Here is a 26515-nt window from a genome sequence, read left to right as displayed (position 1 = left end):
GCCCAAGTTTGGCCAGACAGAGCATAGGTCCAACTCTCCTGAAATTCATGGTATAATGAAAGAGACACAGATTAGATATATAAAGATATATAAAATGATGAACAATGAACTCTACAAAGGGGGAAAAACAAAACCACTGTAAACTGAGAAAGAATAACCTAGGATTCTACTTTGGATTGTATGGTCAGGAAAGACCTGTCAGAGGAACAACATTTTAACATTTATAATGAAATTTAGGTAATTTCAATTCCACAATTTAGATTTATTAGGTCCAAGTATAATTATATATTTTTAACCTGATAATGTGCGACTATGCATTAAGAATCTAGGAATGAGTTTATATTAAGTTCTAACATTATAGCTCCTAAGTTCAACCAAAAGCATTTTAAGTGTATACTTTGATACAGAATGGTTTAAGTTCTGTAACAATTTGTGGCTCCAACCCTTACTCTAAGGCTGAGAATACAGCAATATTTTTCTAAAATATTAAAAAAATTCAAAAATTTACAGATACTTGAACAAGTATGCCTTCAGTGGTTAAGGAGGGAAAATTAGATTTAGTTTCCTCCCCCAAATTAAAAATATATAATACATACTTTATTTCCCAAATTTCTTAGAAATACTATTCAATTATTTCATATAGCATATTTTCAAAAACATAAACCTATAGTAATAATTCCCAACCACTAAAATATTAGTTATTTCAAGGTGTCTGAAAAACTTTGAACAAAATTCAATTTCTTTCATTTTGATTTAGAAAATAAAAATTGTGCACTCAAACGTCATGGAAGACAATAACACAAACAACACTGTTCCTCAATTATAGAAACAAAATGTCAGGTCAAACTGCTGAACCCCTAAAACATGGGCCTTTTTAAAAGTTGTTTTCATTTTAGGTAATCCTTAACTCCAATTATCGCAAACTAAACCTTCACTGGATCAGAAACCAATATATATGTTTGTCCTGACTAAAAGCAGAAGAAAATCTTTAAAGTCAGTCATTTAACAACTTGTATTTCTAAATACTATGAAATTATCAGGCAAAAGCCATGAAAATGAAGCTTTAAATAAATTTAAGAAAAATCTTACAGTTTACATGTGTCAGAAATCAAATGTACCTATGTTACCCTCACTGAGTTTGAAAATTTTCCATCAGAATGCCATCTAGGTAACACAGGAAATATAATCTTTATATTTTGGAGTAAAATTTTTAGAAATTTCAAATTTCTAAGAAGAATACACATAAAAAAATGTCTTTAAATAGAAGAGGACTTCCTGCTATCCAAAGACAAGTTTAAGATAAATAATATTAGGTGTATTATTATAGTTACTGAGATACCTAATATAGAAAAGTACTTATTGAATAAATATTTATTGAGCTCTTTTTCCTGTGTACCAGATAATTTAGTGTACTGGGCTGGAAAATACAAACTGCAAATTCATACAGATATAAAATGAGTTCCCAGGTTACCAGCTCTATGGCTTCTGGCAAATTATTTAGCCTCTCTGAAAAAACTTCCATGTCTAAAAAAGGAGGAATAATAATGCCTGCTTTATGGAATGACTGTGAATATTACAAATAATAGACAACATATGAAAATTATAAGGGACAGTTCTTAATACATATTTAGTACCCATATAAATAAGATAGCATTAACTAAATATATATTCATTTTTTAATGCACTATGTCCCCAAATGAGATTTTTTTCTGCTGGAATTAACACTATTTACTCCTCAGGGTCATTCCCTCATTTAAAAAATTTACTGAGCATCTGTTTCATGCCAAGTATCACCCAGATTGTGGGCATACGAAGATAACATATAAACCCTTAAGGAGGTTTCACCAGAAAAACAAACATAAAAACAACTATAAAACCATCACAAATATCTAAAACACAGATTTGGAGCAAAAGAAGTAATGACTAACTGAAGGCATAGGGCAAAGACAAGACAAATGGAGAAGGAAGGCTAACAAAGAAGTCACTAAAAGAGTAAACTGAAACTTAAGATATAGCTTAAAGGATGAATACAAACTGTTGCGGAAAAAGGAGGGAAAGAAACATTCCAAGCAGAAGAAGCCTAATACTTCACATTATAACACAGAGTCCTGACAAAATTTTTCTCCGTGTTTAGATTTAGCTGCAATAACAAAGGTCAGCTTGTAAAGAGAAGTGTAGACACCTTTAGTAATTGGACTTTGTTTCTGCATAATGTGGTACCACTAGGAATTTTAAGCAGGAAAGTGAAATAATCATCTTCACAATTTAGGAAATAACCAGCTATAGTGAGTGAGTGGGTTAGTTAGGAAAATGTGGTTAAAGATAAAGCTGAAAACTATTGCAAAGGTTCAGGTAAGAAAACTATAAAAGCCTAAATTAAGATAAAGGTATTTGTAATTAAAAGAAGGGGGATAGGGACTAATTAACAGAACTGACTGAAAGTGCTGATACAAAAAAGGCAAATGTAAGATAGTTTCCAATTTTTTACTTAATTTGGTTGCGGTACCATTAACTTGAGATAATTAATACAGTTAGCCACTTAATTAGCCAGATAACAAGATATGGAATAACAGAGTTTGCTTTTGGTCATAACACTGATATTTGATAAAACTGATGAATGAATAAATGAATGCAGAGTTGAGTGAATGAACTGATCTCAGTGAAGATCAATGTAGTTTCAGGAAAATTAACTTTTCTGTTCTCTTTTCTTGGTATATCAATATATCCTTTATATATAATAGACAAATGCTTTTTCAATTCCAAAGAGCTCAACCTTTGACTTGATAGTTTTGACTAGTTTTTAAAGAAATGGGAGGAAAGCTGGAAACTGTGTATAATATGATAGTATGTATATCTACTAAGGTCTGCATTTAATTAAGACTCAACAATAGATCTATAAAAGAAAACAAGAAAAAAACCTGTAATAAGAATTCACAGGAAAGGGGTGCCTGAGTGGCTCAGTGGGTTAAAGCCTCTGCCTTCGGCTCAGGTCATGATCCCAGGGTCCTAGGATCCAGCCCCACATCGGGCTCTGCTCGGCAGGGATCCTGCTTCCCTTCCTCTCTCTGCCTGCCTCTCTGCCTACTCATGATCTCGATCTGTCAAATAAATAAATAAAATCTTAAAAAAAAAAAAAAGAATTCACAGGAAAATATAACATGATAATTATACAAATACCAACAGTAGCTAACACATAGGTATTAACACAAGGTCAAACATCTGTAAGTGGTACAGGTAAGGAAGCGAAAGTTTTAATATAAACATTTCTTTTTGAAAGGTCAGTTAAATACCTTATTAAACGATAACAATTTAGCTAGGGCATCTTCTGGAAAAATAAGGAAAAAAAAGAATGTATTTATCTTGAATAATGAAACAATAAAATAAAATACTACGGTTTTCAAGGTTTCTGAGAATCTTAACAGGTTTTTCAAAACCTCTATCACTCTATGGCCTTGCACCGGCCAAGACTCCTTAGAATCAATGTATACAGAGCTGCTACAAATGGGAATGTATCTCTCATAAGGAAATAGCATAGAAACAAAAACAGAGAGAACAAATGGGTTAAATTGCTTTTATTGGTTAATGACAATTTTATTTGGTTCTTAACTTTACCCTAACTTTCCTTATTTATACTCTTCAAACCACTGTTATCTAAACTTATCTAATGAAAAAAAAAATCACCTAGAGCATTTGTTAAAAACATATTCCTAATACGAAAATTCTAATTCTAAGAAGCTGTATTTATTACAAATTCCTGAGGAAATTCAAAATAGTTTGGCACATTTGGCAAACCCTCCTGGGTGTCATCTCAAATCTAATAAGTCAGAATTTCTGATGGAGGGACAACTGAAGTTATAGGAACTAACTGTGATTTGTATCAAGGAAAAAAGAACCTCCGATCTAATATAAAAATTTATTTTGAATCATTGCTTTTTAAGCTATTTTCCAAGTATATATTAATGAATGATTGTTACACTGATATTCTTTAATAAAAATAGCTATTACTATTGCTTAAACATAAAGCAAATATTTTTATTAGACTCAGGTAAAATTTTTAAATGTGTATTTGAAAACCCCATCCTAAATCATAATTTCATCAATACATGGCAAAACACACATGGGATCATAAGCAAACAAGAAAACAAACGAAAAGAAAGAAAAAGAAATGGCATCCCTCTGCTATATGTGGGCTCATCATCTCTGTTATGGTTGTTCCTGTGGATAAATATTCCCGTGGGCAAAATGTAGAGTGTGCCCTAAAGAAGGTAGACAATCTCACTGTCATATATCCAAAAGACCCTTTAACCTGGAAGGGGTAACTGGCCTTAAACATGTGGAAATAGGAACTCCTATTATTTCTGTCCTTTTTTTTTAAGATTGAGAACTTTCAAATGGTTAGTTACTCTTACACACAGATGGAGTCCATTAAAATATTTTATACACACACACACACATATATAAAATGGAACATTTCTCTAGAAAAACCCCAGGTAATAGCAAATTATATCTCATAAATCTAGTTACACAGTTACACATTTCTCTGCATTTTCTCTTGTTATTTTTTATGTTCAGAGTAGGCTTTTAAAAGTGCATTTCAACCTGGTCTCTGAAGATCCATATTCTACTAGATATTAGGCAAAGGTATATTTAATGGGCCAAAACATTAGCTGTAGAGCAACATTCCCTCCTTGAAGTCAGCATTACTGAAGAAGCAGAAATCACTGCAACCTTCAATCTCAGGAAACACGATTCAGGACTACCAGAATTAACTAAAACTCCCTCAAGAAAAATCTCTCTGTATTACCAAATCTAGAGGTTTAACACCTGACCTTTTGAAAGAGCTAAATATCTATAAATCCATAGTGCATGATATGTACACATTTAAAAACTACTGTGAAGTCTGAATCTCCAGTCTAAAAACTGGTTCTAATATCTAAATCAAGTGAAGTCAGAGGAAGAAGAGGGAAGAAGAACAAGAAAAAGGAGGAGGAGGGAAAAGGGAAAAAGAAGGGGAAACAGGGGAAGATGAAAAGGATGAACAAGAGGAATTAGAGGCAAAAGAGGGACAAGAGAATATTGAGGAGGAGAAAAGCAAAGGAAGAAGAAGAATAAGATAGAACGGTAATTAAAGCAAAATTTCTGCAAATGCTCTTCATACATAATTCCTCAAAACTATCATTAAATAACAAAGTTCATATATAAGTTTGCCTTTGAATAAACTTTGAATTAATAATGTAATTGTTAAAACTCTTTAATACTGTTTTCATAAACATGCTGAAAATTGAAAAGACACTGTATTATTTCCATATAACATACAGCAAATTTATATATTCCATAAATTATTATATATGACATATACAAAATTATGTACCAAAATTTTAGGATCTAAATAAAGATATAAGAATGTGTCAGTAGCTAGGATTCTAAGTGACTATATTTTCCATTAAACCTGTATAAAACACCTTGTCAAAAAGCATAAAATCTCTCTTAATGCTCATGGATAATACTCTAATTCTCTATAAATCCAATAATTAACTTAGTTTTTGCAGTGTATATTACTGTGCTAGAACAACAAGAAAGGCTGGTGAACTTTCGATTTTAAAAATGTATCACATAGTAACAACCACATTACTTGGCCTTTATTGCCATGACTACCTTTCTTACTCCTGCCACATGGAAAAGGTCCTTGGCATACTGCCCCAGAAAGAGCAATGACCACAACAACACCCAGGCCTCCTTTCTCACTTTATCAACAGTAACACCTCATTTATTTTACACCACTAGAAAATAAACTGCTCAACAGAAATTAGCTGTCCAGATAAACAGAACCTACTCCTTCAGGAAACAAAGGGTTCTCTTTGGTTGTTAAAGCATATTTTATGCACTTATCCAACATATATTATTAGCAATCCACCAAGATCAGAATTCTGTGGCAAGTTTATGAAGGAATACAAAGATGAATCTAACACATAGCTTAGTTTCAACAGTTACTAAATAATGCACATATGAATAATAAAGATTTAAGAGAAATAATTGCTATAAGAAATACTGAAATAATATGCAATGAGAGAGATTATATTGGAAAGCAAGGAAATCAAGGAAAGATTCCACAGAAATGGTGTTATATGGAATGGAACCTATCAATAAGGTGGGATTTGAAGACCAATAGCCATAAATGAGGAGACACGTAAATGTTTTCACACCAGAGACCGAACATTTGAAAAGGAAAAGATAAAAACTGAAACACGTAGAGTAGTTCAGTTTTGACAGAGTAAAGAGGATAAGTAAAAAGCTAAAAATCCAAATCATGAAGGACTAGACTAAGAATGTGAAGTTATTCTATAGTTAGTGAGAAGCTAATGACTGGTTTGAGCAGTGGAATAATATGATCATGACCATAAATCAGATATTAGTATACAAATAGTTTGGGAGAGGAAGAGACAAAGGATCCAAGATAAGGAGAGAACAATATGAAGAATTTAAGCAACAACTAAGGAATTTTCTTAAAGACATATATTACAGAGATACACAGTAAAGAACCATGATCAAAAAGGGGGTGAAGAACAAAGACGATTCAAGTCCCCACTATCATGAAGATGGTAGTCTTTGGCTTTGATTAAGCAGCTTAATCAAAACAGGGGACTTAAGAATATACTGAATATGGGACTGGAAATGTAAATTCAGTGTTACATTTTCTGTAAATAAATGAGGGGCCAGAAAGACATTTACATGGCAGTATCTTTGGTAGATATAAGAACAGAGCTATAAGATATAACAGAGCTGTAAGATATAAGAACAGAGCTTGGAGGTAAGAGTAATAGTGGAAAGCTTATCATGAAACTGAAGAAAAATTTTCAAAAAATTATATCCTCCACAAAAGCAGGAATGTTATCTGTTTTGTTCACTGTCTTCTTTCTAGTGCCTACAACAATGTCTGGAACTCAGTAAGTACACAGTAAGTATTTACTATAAGAATGCCATAGAATAGATCCCAGCGAGCAAGTAAGTGAGACAGATACTGTGAGAGGTCAAGAGACTTTTTATGTGAATAGTTAGACATAAAAATAAAAAGAAAATGCAGACAAGGAGAAGAGAAAAGCACTATGAGTCATAAGAAAAACCAATGAAAGAGAATATTACAGAAGTCATAAAAGGTGAATTTTAAGATGGGGAAATGGTGAATTGTGTCATTCTCAATAGAAACATTTACTTATACCTACCTTACGTGGTTGAAAATCATATTTCACACAGTGCTGAAAACCTTTTCCTTTAGACTTCAGTGATGTGACTATTAGACAGTTGCCAACGAAGTGAGCAGAGTAACCAACTCCTTTGCTAGTACGAAAGCTGTAAAGAAAACTGAGAATAGTATAATATCCTCTGATACAAAGAACTATATTTCTAAAAATTATTAAATAAATAAAATATAAAACACTATTATAAAAATGAAACTCATTTCCCCATAGAGTAAAAGAGTATTACATGTACCAAAGAAAGATTAAACCATAAAAGGTTTAGAACAACTAAAGAAGAACTTTAAATTGAGAAAATAAGACTACAGATCAAAAACCTTGTGAAATTTCAAGGTAAAATATCACAAATACATAAAAACAGATTAATGGCCAATGAAAGCCTACCAAGTAGACTTCATTTCCTTCCAGGACCCCTGAAATTAGCAAATACAGACACCATTTACACAGCTACTCTTTTTAAAACAACTTAATTCCAATTCTATTTTATCTTTTAAAATAGCTTAAAAATTACAAAAAAAAAAAAAAGTTAGAGCCAAGTTTGATAAATGATGTAGGTAATCAAATAAAGGAGTACATTTAAGAAAGAGAACATGTCTATGAAATACAGTTATTTTCTTCTAAGGGAGCACTCCTCCTAGCTGTGAATTTAAGCACAGTATTATAAAAATTGTAAATGCTCTGCAAAATAATGGTATTATTAAAATATATGTATGATCTGCCAAAATGACCATTCTGAAATTCAACCCATTTATGTTTGGAAGTTCAGACGTTTGTTTAGAACTCCCTCTCTCTACTATCCTTACATAATCTTTTATAACAGAGCTTACGATCTGTTAATAGCTCAAATTTTTCTGCACTCACATTTCTGAAGCAGTCAATGTTCAAAAGCGCTTAATAATTCTCTCATTAAATCTGATGTGACAGGTACTACTGTTATCTTCACTTTACAGTTGAAGGCACCAAAGCACAGGATCAATATGTAGTGAAGACTTAATCCCAGGCAGTCTTATTTCAAAGCATTGCAAACATTAAATGAGGTAATACATGTAAACATTTACAAGGCCTAGTGTATGCTAAGGCAGTCAATGAAAGTTTGATCTTCTCATTACTGTGCATTATTGGTAAACTAAAACAATCAAGCTCTTGGTCCTTACAGGTCAACCTATCTGGGTTTATCAACCTATTCTGTTAGTTATCTATCAAACAATTACTTTTATTATTTGTTATTTTCTTGCACTGTAGTTATCACTAATATTTTTAAAGCATATCTTAATTATGTTCATAGAACAAAGAAAGTAAAAAGGCAAAGTAATGAAATCTAGAAGGAGTTCGGTTTATTTTTTCCTCCCCTGGGTTGGGGACTTGCTTGTCCACTAACAATCCCCTTACTAATCTATACTGATGTGGACTGGAAAAAGAGGCTTGTAAATATTGACTTTCTAATGTTACCATTAGAAAAAAATAATGAAAAATAAATAAATAAAAATAAATAAAATAATCAACAAGTCAGGAAATGACAGATGCTGGCGAGGATGCGGGGAAAGGGGAACGCTCCTACACTGTTGGTGGGAATGCAAGCTGGTGCAACTACTCTAGAAAACAGCATGGAGGTTCCTCAAGAAGTTGAAAATAGAGCTATCCTATGACCCAGCAATTGCACTACTGGGTATTTACCCTAAAGATACAAACGTAGTTATCCGAAGGGGCACGTGCACCCAAATGTTTATAGCAACAATGTCCACAATAGCCAAACTATGGAAAGAACCAAGATGTCCATCAACAGATGAATGGATAAAGAAGATGTGGTATATATACACAATGGAATACTATGCAGCCATCAAAAGAAATGAAATTTTGCCATTTGCGACAACGTGGATGAAACTAGAGCGTATCATGCTTAGCGAAATAAGTCAAGCAGAGAAAGACAACTATCATATGTGGTGATGCAACATGGGGGCTTAAGTGGGTAGGAGAAAAATCAATGAAACAAGATGAGATTGGGAGGGAGACAAACCATAAGTGACTCTTAATCTCACAAAACAAACTGATAGTTGCTGGGGGGGAGGGGGGTCAGGAGAAGGGGGGTAGGGTTATGGCCATTGGGGAGGGTATGTGCTTTGGTGAGTGCTGTGAAGTGTGTAAACCTGGCGATTCACAGACATGTACCCCTGGGGATAAAAATATGTTTATAAAAAATTAAAAATTAAAAAATAATTAATTAATTAATTAAAAATAAAGGAAAAAAATAGTGACACAGGTTGCCTAAAACCAATAGCAAAAAATGAATAAACTGACATGTCTTTATAGTTTTAACATATACAAATATATATATTTTTATATATTTTTTAATATATATATACACACACACACACAAACACATATACATTCTATTTGATATGTTGCCTTGAAACTGTTACATATTTACAAAACTGAAATACTTAAGATGAAAGTATGAAAATTAAATACATTACTTACCAATAAAGATAAGGTTTATCCTTATCAACATTAATGTTATTTAATGGATCCATACGAAACCAAGTATTTAGGGTGAAGCCATTCTGATAAGGCCACTTTGCAATAGGAGGCAATGCAATTGCCTACAAGGCAATGAAAAAAAAGTATCAGCTTAAGAAAATGTGATAGTAACCAAGGCCAAACATAGCCTTTACAGATCAAAAAACAAGGAAGGTATAAATATCAGAAAATCATGGACTTATCCCCAACCAATACACTTTTTGTATCACCAGTTTCAACATCCAGTCCACTAAACCCTAAATCAGAACTTAAAGATTGCACTAACCTAAGAGATAGAGGAAAGAATTTGAGTCAAGCTGCCCTTCAAGTTTTTTAGACCTACCACTCTTCCACTAAGAAAAAGACAGGCAGTCCAACAGATCATTTGTTATTACCTCCATAGTAGGACTGAAAGAGCCCCAAATCACATAAAGTTGCAAACACTAGTGAACCAAATTACAACAGAAAAAAAAAAAAAAGTCTTACAAAAGAAAAATATAATCTTAAGTGATAATGAAATAATACTAATTTTTGTTGATCTTGCTACAACTGGTACAAAACACACACTTGAGAGGCTCTAGAATAGCATTTGTCTCAGTTTCATTGTGGACTTCCAGTATCATGCTCATCCAGAAGAAAATTAGCAAAAACACTGTAATGGTAAGGATTTTAAAGTCAGTTCCTATCTGAATTTTTCAGTAGTTCAGTACCAAAGATAACACACCTGGAAATAAGCCAATCCATTGCTAAAAAACAAAACAAAACACTGGATTTAAGGTCAAGCAAATTTTAATTCAGGCTGTGACTCTGCTTTATGACCCTGAACCATGTAACACTGCTGAGGCTCTTTCCACAACAAATTTAATAGCAATAATATCATTTATCTTATACATAGCTTTTATGACCCAAATGAAATAAGAGTTGTAAAAGTTCTAGTTCCTTCTTTGCTTCCTTTACTACATAGACTATATTTCTAATTGATAATACCCTTCATGAAAATGAGTGATACAGGGAAAACCAAGAAAGATGGAGTAGATAGTCTAAGTCCATCAAAATTCCCTGAATGAAAATAACTCAACCATACACCCCTAGAAACATATAAGTAAAATTCTCTGTGTGTGTGTGCATGCATGTATGTGTAAAATGCATTACATACTGATAGAAAATATTCACAGACTTCTGGTAAATGGATCAAATATATAAAAACAGGATGACGTGCAACCCTATTGAAGAAATTCAAATCATTTATTAAAACAGTTTAAACATTGTTTTAGCTAGTTTTGTTGATTCTATCAGTAAGACAGTAACCTGATTAATATTTCTATTAAAACACTTGGCTCTTCTCACTCCTTAAACTGCTATCTACTAGATGTCAGATCAAGAACACTTTTATAACATATATCAAAATATATGTATGTATACAAATAGAACTATTACATAAATCTGAGAAAACTGATACCTTCTTAGGGACAGTGACACTGTTTTCCCTGCTACGCACCACAATGTACATTTGATATGTGCTCCACTCTAACAATCTGATATGTAAAATTATTAACTTTCATCTGGAAAGAGATTTTTAACTTTATTATTTTTGTTTCAAAATTTTTAATTTTCCCATTTTTGTTTCACAATTTTGTTACAATGGAAAAATATAATCTAAAAAAAAGGGTTAGTAACAAAATATTAAGGAAAAAAAAGCTAAGGGAATGGTTGATGAACTGAGAGACTACAAGGATACTTATGCACTAATAACCGAAGAGCAAGAAATATTTACATGATCTGTACAACTTATATAGTACTTAAATATGGAAAAAGTGTATTATTTCATTACAGGCTCACATTAACACTCTTCCATGAGAAAGTACTAACATTTTACATGAAGGTAAGCCAAGAAACATTAAGGCACTAGTCCTCCACAGTAATGAAGTAGAGGATTCTGAAATCAAAACCAGTTTTCTAGTCAAAAGTTAGACATACTCTCTACAATGCTACAATGTTAGATGAAAACGATGAAATCAAGTAGACTGAGAATGTGAATTCTTTGAAAAGAACAACAAAATGGATAAACTTCCAGCTAAATTAATCAATAAAAAAAAATCCAGTTTCAAGAATGAAGGAGGAGTTGGGCAGCTGGGTGGCTCAGTGGTTTAAAGCCTCTGCCTTCAGCTCAGGTCATGATCCCAGGGTCCTGGGATTGAGCCCCACACTGGGCTCTTTGCTCAGTAGGGAGCCTGCTTTTTCTTCTCTCTCCCTGCCTACCTCTCTGTCTACTTGTGATTTCTGTCTATCAAATAAATAAATAAAATCTTTAAAAAAAAAAAAAGAATGAAGGAGGAGGCATCACTAAATATCCTACAGACATTAAAAGGATAAGAAGGATATGATGATAAACTTATACCAATAAAGTCAACAACTCAGATTAACTGGAAAAATTACTTGGAAGACACAAACTACCAAAGCTCACTCAAAAGAAAATAGAAAACCTCCCTATGTCTATTAAAGAAATTAAGTTCATAGTTTAAAACCTTCCCACAAAGAAAACTCCAGGCCCAAACAGCTACAATAGTGAATTCTAGCATACATTTAAGAATAAGTAATATCAAATCTACATAAATTCTTTAATAGAAGGAAAGAAATAATTCCAAACTCATCATATGAGGAATTACTCTAACACCAAACCAGAAAAAGATATTATAATAGAAAACTACACCCCCAAATCACTCATAAAAATAATTGCGAAATTTCTTAGCATTACATTAGCAAATCAAATCCAGTGTTGGACAAAAATATTAAAACATAGCAACCAACTAGTTTTGATCCCAGGAACACAAAGGTTGGTTTAACACTGAAATATCAATCATTGTAACATACTATATTATTAAAGATTAAGAAGAAAATCCATATGTTCACTTCAATAAAATCAGAAAAAGCATTGGACAGAATTCAACACTAGTATCAACACATTGATGATTAAAAAACCACCCCGCTGGGCTTAAGTGGGTAGGAGAAGAATAAATGAAACAAGATGGGATTGGGAGGGAGACAAACCATAAGTGACTCTTAATCTCACAAAACAAACTGAGGGTTGCTGGGGGGAGGGGGTTTGGGAGAAGGGGGTGGGATTATGGACATTGGGGAGGGTATGTGCTTTGGTGAGTGCTGTGAAGTGTGTAAACCTGGTGATTCACAGACCTGTACCCCTGGGGATAAAAATATATGTTTATAAAAAATAAAAAATTTAAAAAAAAAAAAAACCTCCCCGTACATAGGAAGAGAAACAGAAGATATTTAAAACTTAATGCTAAAAACTGCAAAACACTGAAAAATCATAGAAAACAAATAAAGGTAGAGATATACTATGTTCATGAACTAGAAGACTCAATAATCTCTCCAAATTGTTCTATAGATTTAACATCATAAAATCTAAATCACGGTAAGCATTTTACAAAAGTTGACAAGTCTATTCACATGTATTAAAATGCTATCTAGAATAGCCAAAGTTATTTTAAAATAAAGACCAGATTTGGAGTATTCACACAACCTGATTTCAAGAACCACTTACTATACAGCTACAAAAATAAAGACAATCTGATATTGGCATAAAAGCAGAAACAGAAGACAAAGGAACCAGAGTTCAGGAACAAATCCACATACCCCCTAGCCAGATAATTTTCAAGAAAGGTGCCAAGGTAATCCAATGTCAAAGGACTCTCTCTTTAACAAATGGTCAAGAAAACAATTCAATATTCTTATGCAAAACAAACAAAACTTTAACCTTCAACCTTCTGTCATATCATATTTTAAAAGTTCACATGAAGAGAATCACAGACCTAAATGTAAGAGCTAAAACAAAAGAACTCTTGGTAGAAAGCGCAAGAAAAAAAGGTCATGACCTTGGTTTATACTAATTTCTTGGATTACAAAAGCATATGCCATTTAAAAAAGTTTAACTGAACTTCACCAAAATTAAAATCTATTTGCTTCGGGACACCTGGGTGGCTCAGTTGGTTAAGTGGCTGGCTGCCTTCAGCTCAGGTCATGATCCCAGCGTCCCAGGATCGAGTCCCACATGGGGCTCTGTGCTCAGCAGAGAGCCTGCTTCTCCCTCTGCCTCTGCCTGCCACTCTGCCTGTGCTCACTCTCTCTCTCTCTCTGACAAATAAATAAAAATAAATTTTAAAAAATATAATAAAATAAAATAAAATCTATTTGCTTTAAGAAATACTGTTAAGAGGGGTGCCTCGGTGGCTGAGTGGGTTAAAGCCTCTGCCTTCGGCTCAGGTCATGGTCTCAGGGTCCTGGGATCAAGCCCCAAGTCGGGCTCTCTGCTCAGCAGGGAGCCTGCTTCCTCCTCTCTCCCTGCCTGCCTCTCTGACTACCTGTAATCTCTATCAAATAAATAAATAAAATCTTTTTAAAAAAGGAAATACTGTTAAGAAAGTAAGAGAAAAGCCAGACTGGGCAAAGATATTTGATAATTATCCATCTGACAAATTAAGTTATATACCAAATACATAATGAACACTTAAAATAATAAAACAACCAACTTTTTTATCTGAACAAAGATTTGAACACAAATATCACAAAAGATGTAAAAACAACTAATAAACATGAAAAAATGCTCAATAGCATCAGTCATTAGGGCAATATAAAAATTATAACTACAATGATACACCATTACATAACCATTTAAATGCCTCACATTAAAAAGATGGACATTGTCCAGGATGCAGATCAACTGGGATTCTCATACACTATTGATGAGAATGCAAAATTTTCCACTATGGAAAGCAATCTGCCCTTTTTCATGAAATGAAGCAAACACTTAGCATAAAATCCAGCAATTTTGCTTTGTTTCATTTTGTTTTATTTTTATTGTGTTATGTTAGTCACCACACAATATATTATTAGTTTTTGATGTCATGTTCCATGATTCATTGTTTGCATATAACACCCAGTGCTCCATGCAATCTGTCTCCTCCTTAATACCCATCACCAGACTCACCCATTCTAAAACTCTGTTCCTGGAGTCCATAGTCTCTCATGGTTTATCTCGCACTCCAGATTCTTCCCCTTCATTTTTCCCATCTCCTAATGTCCTCCATGCTAGTCCTTATGTTTCACAAATAAGTGAAACCATATGATAATTGACTTTCCCTGTCTGACTTATTTCACTTAGCATAATCTCCTCCAGTCCCATCCATCTTGATGCAAAAGTTGGGTATTCATCCTTTCTGATGGCTGAGTAATATTCCATTGTGTATATGGACCACGTCTTCTTTATTCATTCATCTGTTGAAGGGCACCTTGTTTTTTCCACATTTTGGCTATGGTGGACAATTCCTGCTATGAACATTGGGGTGCATATGGCCCTTCTTTTCACGACATCTGTGTCTTTGGAGTAAATACCCAGAGGTGCAATTGCTGGGTCATAGGATAGCTCTATCTTTAATTTCTTGAGGCAATTTCACTTATGTTTTTAACTTAAGAGATGAGAAAATATGCCCACAGAAGATCTATGTTCAAATGAGCATAGCAGTTTTATTTAAAATAGCCAAAAACTGAAAACTCAAGTAGTGAGTTGGATAAACTAGTGAATGGATAAACTGTGGCACATCCATAAAATGTAACCAACTCAGAATAAAAAGGAACAGAATAAACTACTTGGAAGCTATAACATGGGCAACCTCAAGAGCATTACAGTAAGTGAAAGAAGGCTGACAGAAAAAATTACATACTGTAAGATTTATTTGAAATTCTAGAAAAGGCAAAATCATAAAAGCACAAAATAAATTGGAAGTTGCAAAGAACAGAAGCTGGAGAAGGGACTGGTCAAAGACACACAAGGGAACCTCAGAAAGTGATGTAATTGTTCAAAATCATGACTGTGATTATAATTATAAACTTTAAAACTCATCAAATTGTACTTTTAGATGAGTGAATTTTATGTGAATTATATCTTAACAGAACTAAATTAAAAATAAACACATGTATTTAAAACTCACCGCAGCACTACAACCAGGGAAATTGAAAAAAGTATCAGGACCATGTCTTTGTGGCATCTGATTAAGAACTGATAATAATTTTACTGCATGTCTTGGCTAAAGAAACAAGAAAAAGAAATGTCACTGTACAAATTAGGCAAAAATACCTAATATATCATGTTAGACACTAGACTGTTTTCTAACTAGAGAGAAATTAATTTTACATCATTTACTAAACTCTTTAAGGAGAACAATTTCCATTACAAATTCAAGTTTATAGCTCTCTAGAGACAAATTGTTGAGCATTAAGTATTAATGCACTAATACAGAGTACTTTTCCCTCTGACCACAGCTTACCCAGATTCCACTTTCTCCTCGAAGCATGCTGAACAAAAGCTTCAACTCCTTGACAGTGATGCTGTAGCTGGCAAGAACCCCCAACATATCAACTAGAAGATCTTCAAAGGAAAATAAAGTTATTCTGAACTCTAGTCATGAGCTGCCATCTGTCAAGGTAATACACTTTTTGAAAGACAAAAGTTATCAATTCTCATTTCTACAAACATATTTATCTAAACGTCCTCATGAATAATCATTCTAATTAACAATTTTTAGGTCCTCAGATAGCCAAACACACTGTATTCGAATTTTAGGATTTTCTCCCCATCAGATTTACCATTACAATTGTTTCATTAGAAAATATATAAAATAGATTTTATAAATTCCCACAATACACACACACATACACACACACACACCTGCTATATGCAGGGAAAGGAAAGCAAAAATACACAAAGGTACAATGATTTAACGTTGTAAATTAGTTGTTTTCAATAAAAAAAGTGAGAGTCGACCATATTTTATTTTAGATTTATCTATTCTTAATAAAATATATTCTTGAAATATTCCTTGCCCCATTAACAATTCCTTGCCTGGCATTATTCCAAGTAGTTTACAGTTATTAAGTACAAAAATCTTTGTAACAGGCCTATGAATAAGTACTATTATTAGCCACTTCCTAAAATGGGGAAAGTGAGACATAAATAACCTAATCACCTTTTCCAAGAACACACTCTACTAAGTGGCTGGGTCAGGATTAAAGCCTAGGCTGTATGGCTCCAGAGACTAGTCTCTAAATCTAAGTACCACTTAAACACATTAATAGTGGTATCCATTCTGCTCATGTGTTTATGTGCATATAAGAGACACACCAGCTCACCAGATAATAAGAAAATTATACATTTAATCTATTGTCCTTGATTTCTTTCTCATCTAGACATTGTGAGTAGTACTTCTATCAATCATTCTTTGTAATAAACTAAATATCTGAATATTTATACTTCATTTTCTTACTCTAAAGCTCTTCCTAAGGATTAGAAATACTATATAAAGTATTATAATCAATACACATATATATATTCTAAATATATATATTCTAAATAACATATCATTAATTAATTTAAAAAGTGAGTTAGGATAAGCTTAAATAATTAGTTACTGATTAGTATCACAAATTAATACCTGGAATTTGAAAGTTTAAAGTATTTATTATGTACCCATTTCAAAATAGAAATTTCAAATGGTTATTTTCATCAATAAATAATTGAATAATCTTGGTTAATGCCACAATAAGTAAGCAATCCCTATGATTAAACTGTCACTTTTGATATGCCATTTTTGAGAGATCTTTTAATGAAATAAAGTGTTTCACCATTCAGTAAAAAAGTTTATAGTTACTACATATCAGTCAGAAGATTTTTTAAGAAAAAAATCTACATAGAGATCAAGCACCTTAAAGCCCTAAGTTAGTAAGAAGCAGTTTCAGGCAATTAGCTGCAATGGCAAATTCATAGATATCTTAACATTTACCTACAAATACTTTCCTAAAAAATTATACTTCTTTTTCTAAAACATTATCCCAACTTATATGTGGGTCACAAAAAGTAGTCTATTAAATTCATATTTAACTACACAGTTATTAAATTTCTTATTTATTGTATATATAACGTAACAAGTAGCTCAGTTTAATTTTTTTTATAACAGGTGTTTTTTTTCTGAACAAAATTTTTAAAGAAGAAAAAATACTCAGCTATGAAATTCTCTTATCAATTTAGTATATACAGATATTTACTACCTTCTAGTAAAGCCTATAAGTACCTCTTTGAACGTGACATGGCATAAATATCAAGAGTGAAAACTTAGTCATGGTTTTTGGTACTGCATTACTATGGTTATATAAATTTTATTTTCTCTACTGAAAAGTAAGGTAGAGGTATTTATTTGGCATTTATTCAATGATAAAATAACAAAAAGTGAAAGTTTGTGTTACCAGTATTATTATTGAAAAGCAAAGATAAGAGAATTAAGAAGCTTTATATAATAGAAAACATGAACATACGAACTTTTGCAGTACTAATCAAGCTTACTATCATCTTATATCTCAAAGCTCATGAATTATGAACCAGTAAATTACCATGTATGTAATTGTGGCTCATTTTCTAAAGTGCACTTTATAAAGTGGTAGCCACTTTATTTCAAAAAACAAACAGGCAAACAAAAAAACTTCAGGGATTAAACCCTGATATGAGGACTCAGAGATCACATGATATTCTATACAACATGTAAGCACCAAACATAAAAGCTTATGCAAATAAATTCCTGTTAAACAATGCTAGAATTTACAGAATGGTTTACAGATGGTACATATCATCATTAAAAGGTTTTAAGTTTGAACTTCATTTTTCATCAAGTTAACCATTAATAACCAATATAGAGAATGCTAAATCACTCTAGAGATAGATACCACCTTGAAAGTAACAGAAATTATTTTAATATAGTCTATAAGAAAAACAAAAATGTTTAAATATTGTTTAAGAGACATTCATCTTTAACTAATTCTTCACTCCATTACTTCTTAATGTTTTGTTCTACTAATATTAAAATTAATTATGCATAAATCAAAATATGATGGAGGATTCTCCAGTATCTGAACTACTTGTTAAGAATCAGATATGAGATTGTGAGGAATCATATTAGCACTTTTAAAATTATGAAAACTCTTTTATATCAGAAGAGACATATGCTGAAGATTCATGGCTTAAAAGAATGAACATTTTAAACACTAAGCTTATTTTCTGGGAATAATGTTACTCTGAGACCATATCTTTCAAAACATTTCTATTGAAGTGCATCTAACAATAAAGGAGAATGAACTTGCAGGGAGATAAAGGATTGGCAATGAATAATCATAGACTTCATATTTGAAGTAACACATAACAAGGACAAAAATTAGTATTTTTATCTTATCCAGGCAAATTTCATGCTGTATTCTATATCTGTTTAATACAAAAGTTTCTCTAAAGAATATCAAAGTAAAATAGAGATACTTTCCAAAAATTCAACATGCTTATCCTAAGGACATTAGTTCCTCCTGTCATAGTTCCATATATGCAAAACTGAAAAGCATGGAGCTTGAAGTTGGTAAAGTGCACATATACAGAATTGTAATACATATTGTAAAATTTTAATTATGTAAAATTTAACTAAGTACTATGTTAAAAGGTACTGTTTATTTTTCTGTTAGATTTCGTGGTTATTTATTCCATGTAATGAGATTTTCTAAAACCTGGAAAAGCAAAATCAGAATTATGCTTGTCTAATAAAGAAAAAGGTATTTTCCATTCTTCAAGTTTTCCCTTAATATACACGGCAAATTTTCCATACATTTCTACTATCTATTTTAAATCAAGTTTAAACCAATAGAATTTAAAGAGAAGTATGTGACTCTTGATAAACACTTTAAGTATATTATCCTGTCAGATAACCTCATACCTGCTATCATGTCATCTACAGCACTCATTTTCAGCAATACTTGTTCAATTAGCCCAACTTCTGTGCTAGTCTGTAAATTCCGAACACTTTTTCGTAAAATGGCTGTAAACATGCTCCATATTTCTGCTTGACATGTTACATCACAGTGCTCCAAAAGCTCTGTCATGCATGTTATACTCTCAGCATCCTGGATAATAAAGTTCATCTCCAAGTCAAATTCTCCACCAACCAGCTGAAAATAAACAAAAAGAAACAATAACTAATGATAACATGAGAGATTATTTATAACAATAAAATAAAAATAATAATTCAACCTGCATGATAGCATAGCTACTCTAAAACATTTCAAGTTTTCTAGTCTAACACTACTTTTAATAAAAATTTGAAAGCTACAGATTAAGGGTGCTATAAGAATGAAAACTAGCAATGTCTAGTTTTTTAAAAATGGAAAAGGGTAATTTCAAATCAAATGGAGCAAAATGGTGCAGAGGACTACTGGATAGGATTCAGGACAAATTCCTATAAAAAAGAATTTGGCTCCAAAAAGTGATAATCATTAGAAAATGCAGAACTCACAAAGGATAAATTTTAAGACATGAAGTTCATTTTCTTTTGTGATATTACTAGACTAACAAATGAGATGTAACAGAAAAGAAACAAAGGGCCTAATCACCATGTACAGAAGATAAAGAAATATGACTGATACTAGCAAACTTAGAGTAAAAATTCAAATGATAGAATCAATGTTTAAAATGTTTAAAATATACCTACTATCATAATATTTTACTTTAAAAATTGTGAATTGATATACAAAGATGATTTAACAGCAATGTATTTGACTTGTGGCATTACAACAAGTGAGTCAAAAGTATTACTGTCCTCTGTATCTAAGAGTTCGGTTTGTTTGTTCCTTTGTTTTTTGTTTATTTCACATCTGACTTTAGTTGCCAGACAGATGGTGAGCAAGGAGATAGGCAAAATAGATAAAGGGTATTTAGAGGTACAAACTTCCAGTCATAAAATAAGTAAGTCATGGAAACGAACAATTCAGTAGTCAATAGCCAATAATATTGTCAAGATATTGCGTGGTTACAGGTGGTGACTACATGTGTGGTTAGCATTGAGAAATGCACAGAATTGTCGAATCACCATGTTGAATACCTGCAACCAATAAACACTGTATGTCAACTCTACTTCAATAGTAAACTTAAATAAAAGCTTTTAAAAAAGTATTACTCTTTCCTACTTTAAGTACAGTGATAGATAAATACTCATAGAATACATAGAATAAAAGATGTAATGACATTCTTATTCTCTATTGTTCAAATCACACGTGACATATTAATTATATTGTTATAAGTACTATTCTTAATGAAGAACATTGAAAAACTAGGTATCTTTCTGGTCTATAGAAGAAAATTTAGAAAGAAAATAATAGCCACATACAAAATACCTAATAAATTTGAAATCATACATGCATTATTCATTCATTCAGTTAATATTTTATTTATTAAAAGTTAGAAATTACTGTTCAAGGAACTAGGGATATATCTATGGACAAGAAAAACCCCATGTGCTAATAGTGTTAAGTTCCAGAAATAAAGATGTGTGTGCGTGTACACACACACACACACACACATACACACACGTGTGTATGTATGTATATATGTATGTATGATTATATGTGTGTGTGTGTATATATATATACGTATATATATATACACACTCTACCTTATTGCCCCAAAAGTTGAAATTGGTTCATAAGTTACAGAAAGCATAAAAGAAGATATAAAGTAGTCAGGAAAATGGAAATAAGAGGGAAATAAAATTAGGGGCAGATAGGTACCAGAAATTAGGTTCACGAAATAGAATTTTTTATCAAAGAAAAATGTTCATTATAAGGGTAGATATATGGGATAAATATAATAATAATAATAATACCATAAAGTAAGCTTACATACCACTTAGCACTATTCTAAGGGCTTTTCATATATTAAATAATTATTAACAACTTATGAGACAGGACCTATTATTATCTTCATTTTACAGATAAGGAAGAATAGGCACAGAAAATTTAACTTGGAAAAGATCACAAAACTAGTAGACAGAGGATCCAGGATCAAAACCCAATTAAGTCCATCTTCAAACAAGTCCATACAAGCAATAATCTCATTTAAGAATATTTTTAAAGTCTTTAAATTTAAGAATTTAAAAACAAAATATTCTCAAATTTTAAAATTATACTCAGTATTTTTCTCTGTAAAAGCTGTAAAACTCAACTATATGAGAAACCAGCCCTCATCCTAACTCTGACTTTTTTTTTTCTTTTTTTTTTTTTTTAACTGACCTAGATATTCTCTTGGGTTAAAGGCTGGTTTTACCTCTGTGTATGAAACAACTTCAACTCCTCTTACTATTTCAGTCTTATTAACAAAAAGAGCTACTAGAATGGTTAAGAGATTGTTTCTGAATTCAGACTTCCTGGATTCAGATTTTAGCTGTACCACTTACTGTGTGACCTTAATGACTCTACTTCTCTAAGTCTCAGTTACTTTATCTAAATACGGGAATAAAAGTTCCTATCTAACAGTGTTGTAGTTATGAGGATTAAATAAAGTAATGGTGTTTAGTGCTTAGGAACAAAATTAGCCATGTAGCTAACATTCAGTTGAGATTAGCTATTAGCAGTTCTCTTATGACCCTAACTTTAACAACAACAACAAAAAAAGTGGTCATATAATCACGTATGTCTGAAGTACCACAAAATTAATAGCTTGAGCCTTATGTTTCCAGCAAGTTAAACTATTGTGGATCATGTACTCTCTTAGATATTAATTGCAGATTTATAAGAACCAACTCAAACATCTTTTCACCATACCATGGTCTTATCAAAGAACTGGTGACTTTTCTACTATTATATGTCCAATTGACTTGGGTCACTACTTAAGACCCTTGTAGACCAATGGTTAGTAACTCAGAAGAGATGCTCTAAAAGGGAACCATATAGAGTGGGAGGAAAAAAAAAAAACAGGTTTGAAAATCAATGATGTGGACACTTACTACTAACTGAACTAATAGAAGGAGATAACTAAGGTTTAAGCCTACATATCTCTGAATAAATGTGCATAAGAATTAGTATATACTAAAATGGGAGAATATTGAAGAATTTTTTAGACTAATCTCCTAAATGAATTGTAAGTGCTTCCATAGAGTCTGGCATAACCAACAACCATTATGTAATGTGTAAATAACAGAGATGGGTTCAGTTAGAAGGAAAAAAAAAAGTCTGCTTTTAAAGGAATCAACAATTAATATGTATAACTCTAACAATGAGTCCTCTGTTTTAGGAAGCTTACAGTTTCATCTTTCACAGTTAAAAAACAATGCTCCTTTCTATGCATCATTTAATTACAAAAGAGTACAGTTTGGATCTCTGACTTCTCTGCAAGAAGCTGTAAAAATATTTATTGTAGATGTTGTAAAGTGACCTGTATTTTCAGATGTTCTTTCTAACCTCACTGTAATTTTTAATACTTTAGTGTTAATAAGGTTAAATACTTACAAAACTATCATTCCGAGATTAGAGAAATATTTATTCCCTACTTATAAATGAGTGGTTCCACATTTACCAACTAAAGCATGTAAGAAAAAGTAGAAATAACTGGCTTTCATTATTTAAACTATTCTCTAACAATCCTTTGAGGAAAATGCATAATTGTCTTCATAAAAGTGAAAATAAATGAGGTTAAACAGCACGAACAAGGTCACATATAAGTAAAATGACAGATCCAGGAGTCTAATCTAGATGAGAAATGAACCTAAATACCTTCCTATGAAGTTAGAAGTATAGACTTAAAAATAAATAAATAAATAAAACAAGGCGTATCATAGTAGATCTATAAAGAAATCAGTGTTGTATGAACTCTATGTGGAATAAAAGAAGAGAAAATAATTTCTATGGGTAAGAAATAAAACACCCAGAGGTAGTAAATAAAATTTTTAAAAAACAACTAATTCATGAGAGACTATGGACTCAAAAACAATCTGAGGGGTTTGAAGTGGCGGGGAGGGGGGGGAGAGGTCAGGGTACCAGGTGGTAGGTATTATAGAGGGCACGGATTGCATGGAGCATTGGGTGTGGTGAAAAAATAATGAATACTGTTTTTCTGAAAATAAATTTTAAAAAAACTAATTTATTTAAGGTTATTTCAGCAAGAAAGTGGAAGACTTTGAAGGCTCAATTATAGGAAAATTAGCAATAAACACTACACATTGGACATTGGGGAGGGTATGTGCTTTGGTGAGTGCTGTGAAGTGTGTAAACCTGGTGATTCACAGACCTGTACCCCTGGGGATAAAAATATATGTTTATAAAAAATAAAAAATTAAAAAATAATAAATTAAAAAAAATAAAGAGGAGAAATTTCGGTAAAAAAAAAAAAAAAGAGAGTTCTTTTTTTCTAGGCCTTTTTCTTAAAATTCTAAAAGGATGGTGAGTGCTGTGAATTGTGTAAGAAAGACTGATGAATCACAGACCTATACCCCTAAAACAAATATTATATGTTAATAAAAAAAAAAACTGTGGTGAAATACACATAACATAATATATATCATTTTAACCATGTGTAAGCATATAATTTAGTATGAATACATCCACAATGTTTGATGTTGTTACAGTCTGAAAATCAAAACTTTGTAACTGTAACCTCCAAATCAAAATCTATCTATGGGAAGAAGGAAAAGATGAACCAAGAGTAAAAAAAATGGGTGGAAGATGATGGAATAAGCAAAGTTGATTAAAATTAAGATTTTTTTTTTTTTTACTCACACTGTAGTTTTTCTATTTTGCTTTTGGTTTCATAAAGTCATAAAGCACTATCCTAAAATTTAAAAAAAAAAAATTCTAAAAGGTATTGCCACTATAAGAAAAGTGGTCCACAATGGTGCTTCCTACCCAAGAATTGGTCATAGAGGAATTTATATAAAATAAATACCATAGCTGAGCTTTTTAAATGAAGTTACTCTTATTTACATAAAGAAGAAAAATTTACTATATAAAAAGTTAGAATATAAAATCTAACTGACTTGGAAAATACCTTCTGAAAGCACTAAGTTTGTAATTACTAGCAATTTAAGTATCTTTTATCTTTTTAAATATAGAGTTTTTAAATGCCTTTATTTTGAAATCTTAGATTATTAGAATCATATGAGATAATTCTTCTTCATTAATTAGATCAATTAGTAACCATTTGGATTTCTTTGCAACTTATCTTTCTGGATAAATTCTAAACTAGATAACACTGCCTATAAAGTCACAATTTAACACCTCAGTTCCAGCTTCCTCTACTTCCCATTTACTAGCTACAGTCATAGGAATATTTCTGCACTGCATCTAACTTCATCTAAAACTTTTCATATATGTTATTCCCTATACGTGACACAGAGTTCTCTTCAAACCTGTACATTTGTTAACATTGTTAACATCCAGTAAGCCTCCAAATACCAGTTTAGATAGCACTTAATCCAGAAAGCCTTCCCAGAACCCACAGTTTGCCTTTTTCTAAATTCCCAGTAACACCCATGCACACCATAGCAACCATGACTTAATACTATAGATGTTCACAGGTATCTTTCTATCCCCCACATTAGTAAACTTTGTTAGGGTAAGGACCATTTCTAACTACCCCTGCATCTTCACATAAGCACAGTGACAAGCCAATGAAAATTATTCAGTGTTTAACAAGGAATGGGAAGATGGCAAGATGGAAGTTCAGGAGGGTGGAGCAAGAGGGTCTGATTCATGGCCAATCATCAAGTTTTAATCGAGATTATTCAAGTTTTTCCCCTTCAGTAATGAATTGCCCTTACTGCCACATAACTTTTTTAATGTTCCACTGGGGATTACAAAGCCAGAGATACTTTCTCTTTCCTGATTATGTCTTCAGCTGCCTTAATTTTCCTTCTATTACTTGGAAAATATATAAGGATTAATAAGTAAAATTTAGAAGACTTGTACACTTGACTTAGTAAAGCACTAAGTATACTACATACAATTTTTAGTTGTTAAAATCAGGCTTAATAGTATTTCCACTTCCAGTTTCTATTTTCAAGTGAAATCAGTTTAAAACATCTTCCTTTGAAAAATAACACCACCACCAAAAAATGGCAGAATTGGAAACTTTAAGGCTATGTTCTCCCTAAAAAACTAATAAGCTGGCAAAAACTCAAAATCAACTTCTGAAAAATTCTGGAGTCAAGACAAAAATGTACACCAGCCAGGGGAAGATGTAGTGAAGAAGAAGCTATTGTTCTTTGTCCCACCTATAATCCCCCAAACCCTGGAGGGCAATAGTCATGAGGGCAGCATCCTGTACAAGTTCCAGAGGAACTGCTTTCTAGTTCCAGAGAAGTAGCAAGAACCTTATATTCAAGCTTATGGGTCTCAACCAATCTGGCAGCTCCCTCAAGGACAGGTGCAAAGAACTGTCTTTATTTCACCAAACTTAGAACACCTCCAGGTAGGGGACATCTGACCTGCTGAAAGCATGCTGCTGAAAGCATGTAAAGGCACAGATATTAGCTGCAGCAGCCTGAGCTAGAGACAACACTTAGAATACACAAAAAACATACCTGGAAGTCTGGGAAAGAATATGTGCAGAAAGAAGGTATGTGTGGGCATAAAGACCTAGATATCTCCTGGGCAGCCTGCACATACAGAAAAAGCCTAAAAGCCTAAAAAGACCCTAAGCCTTCACTTGGAACTGGCCTTTAGAGTCTACACAAGTAGGAAGTAAATGCTAAAAGAGAGCTGCAAATAGCCTGACTAAGCATTGCAGGAGTGCCCCAAGAGCAAATCTACAAAGGCAGGAAGAGTATTTTTTTATTTTTCATTTTTTCTTTCCTTGGCTCAAGGCATTGAAGATAACTGTGTCA

General features: G+C 32.3%; 1 protein-coding gene across 10 annotated transcripts in view; it reads right to left on the bottom strand.

The window, feature by feature from the left end:
- NBEA (neurobeachin) overlaps positions 1-26515 on the bottom strand; it is a 678500-nt gene that overhangs the window by 579857 nt on the left and 72128 nt on the right. For all 10 annotated transcript variants that reach the window (XM_013044893.2, XM_013044895.2, XM_045069766.1 and 7 more), the window contains exons 2-6: positions 19583-19814; positions 16109-16209; positions 15773-15868; positions 9729-9850; positions 7221-7347 (exon numbers count right to left, since the gene is read on the bottom strand). In XM_013044893.2, coding sequence (XP_012900347.2) covers positions 7221-7347; positions 9729-9850; positions 15773-15868; positions 16109-16209; positions 19583-19814 — 678 coding nt within the window. The remainder of the gene's footprint in view (positions 1-7220; positions 7348-9728; positions 9851-15772; positions 15869-16108; positions 16210-19582; positions 19815-26515) is intronic.

This window comes from Mustela putorius, unplaced genomic scaffold (genome assembly GCF_011764305.1).
Source record: "Mustela putorius furo isolate JIRA1106 unplaced genomic scaffold, ASM1176430v1.1 tig00003942_pilon_pilon_pilon, whole genome shotgun sequence".
Classification (NCBI taxonomy): domain Eukaryota; kingdom Metazoa; phylum Chordata; class Mammalia; order Carnivora; family Mustelidae; genus Mustela; species Mustela putorius.
The sequence above is the reverse complement of the archived record's forward strand: the minus strand, read 5'-3'. Positions and strand labels throughout refer to the sequence as shown.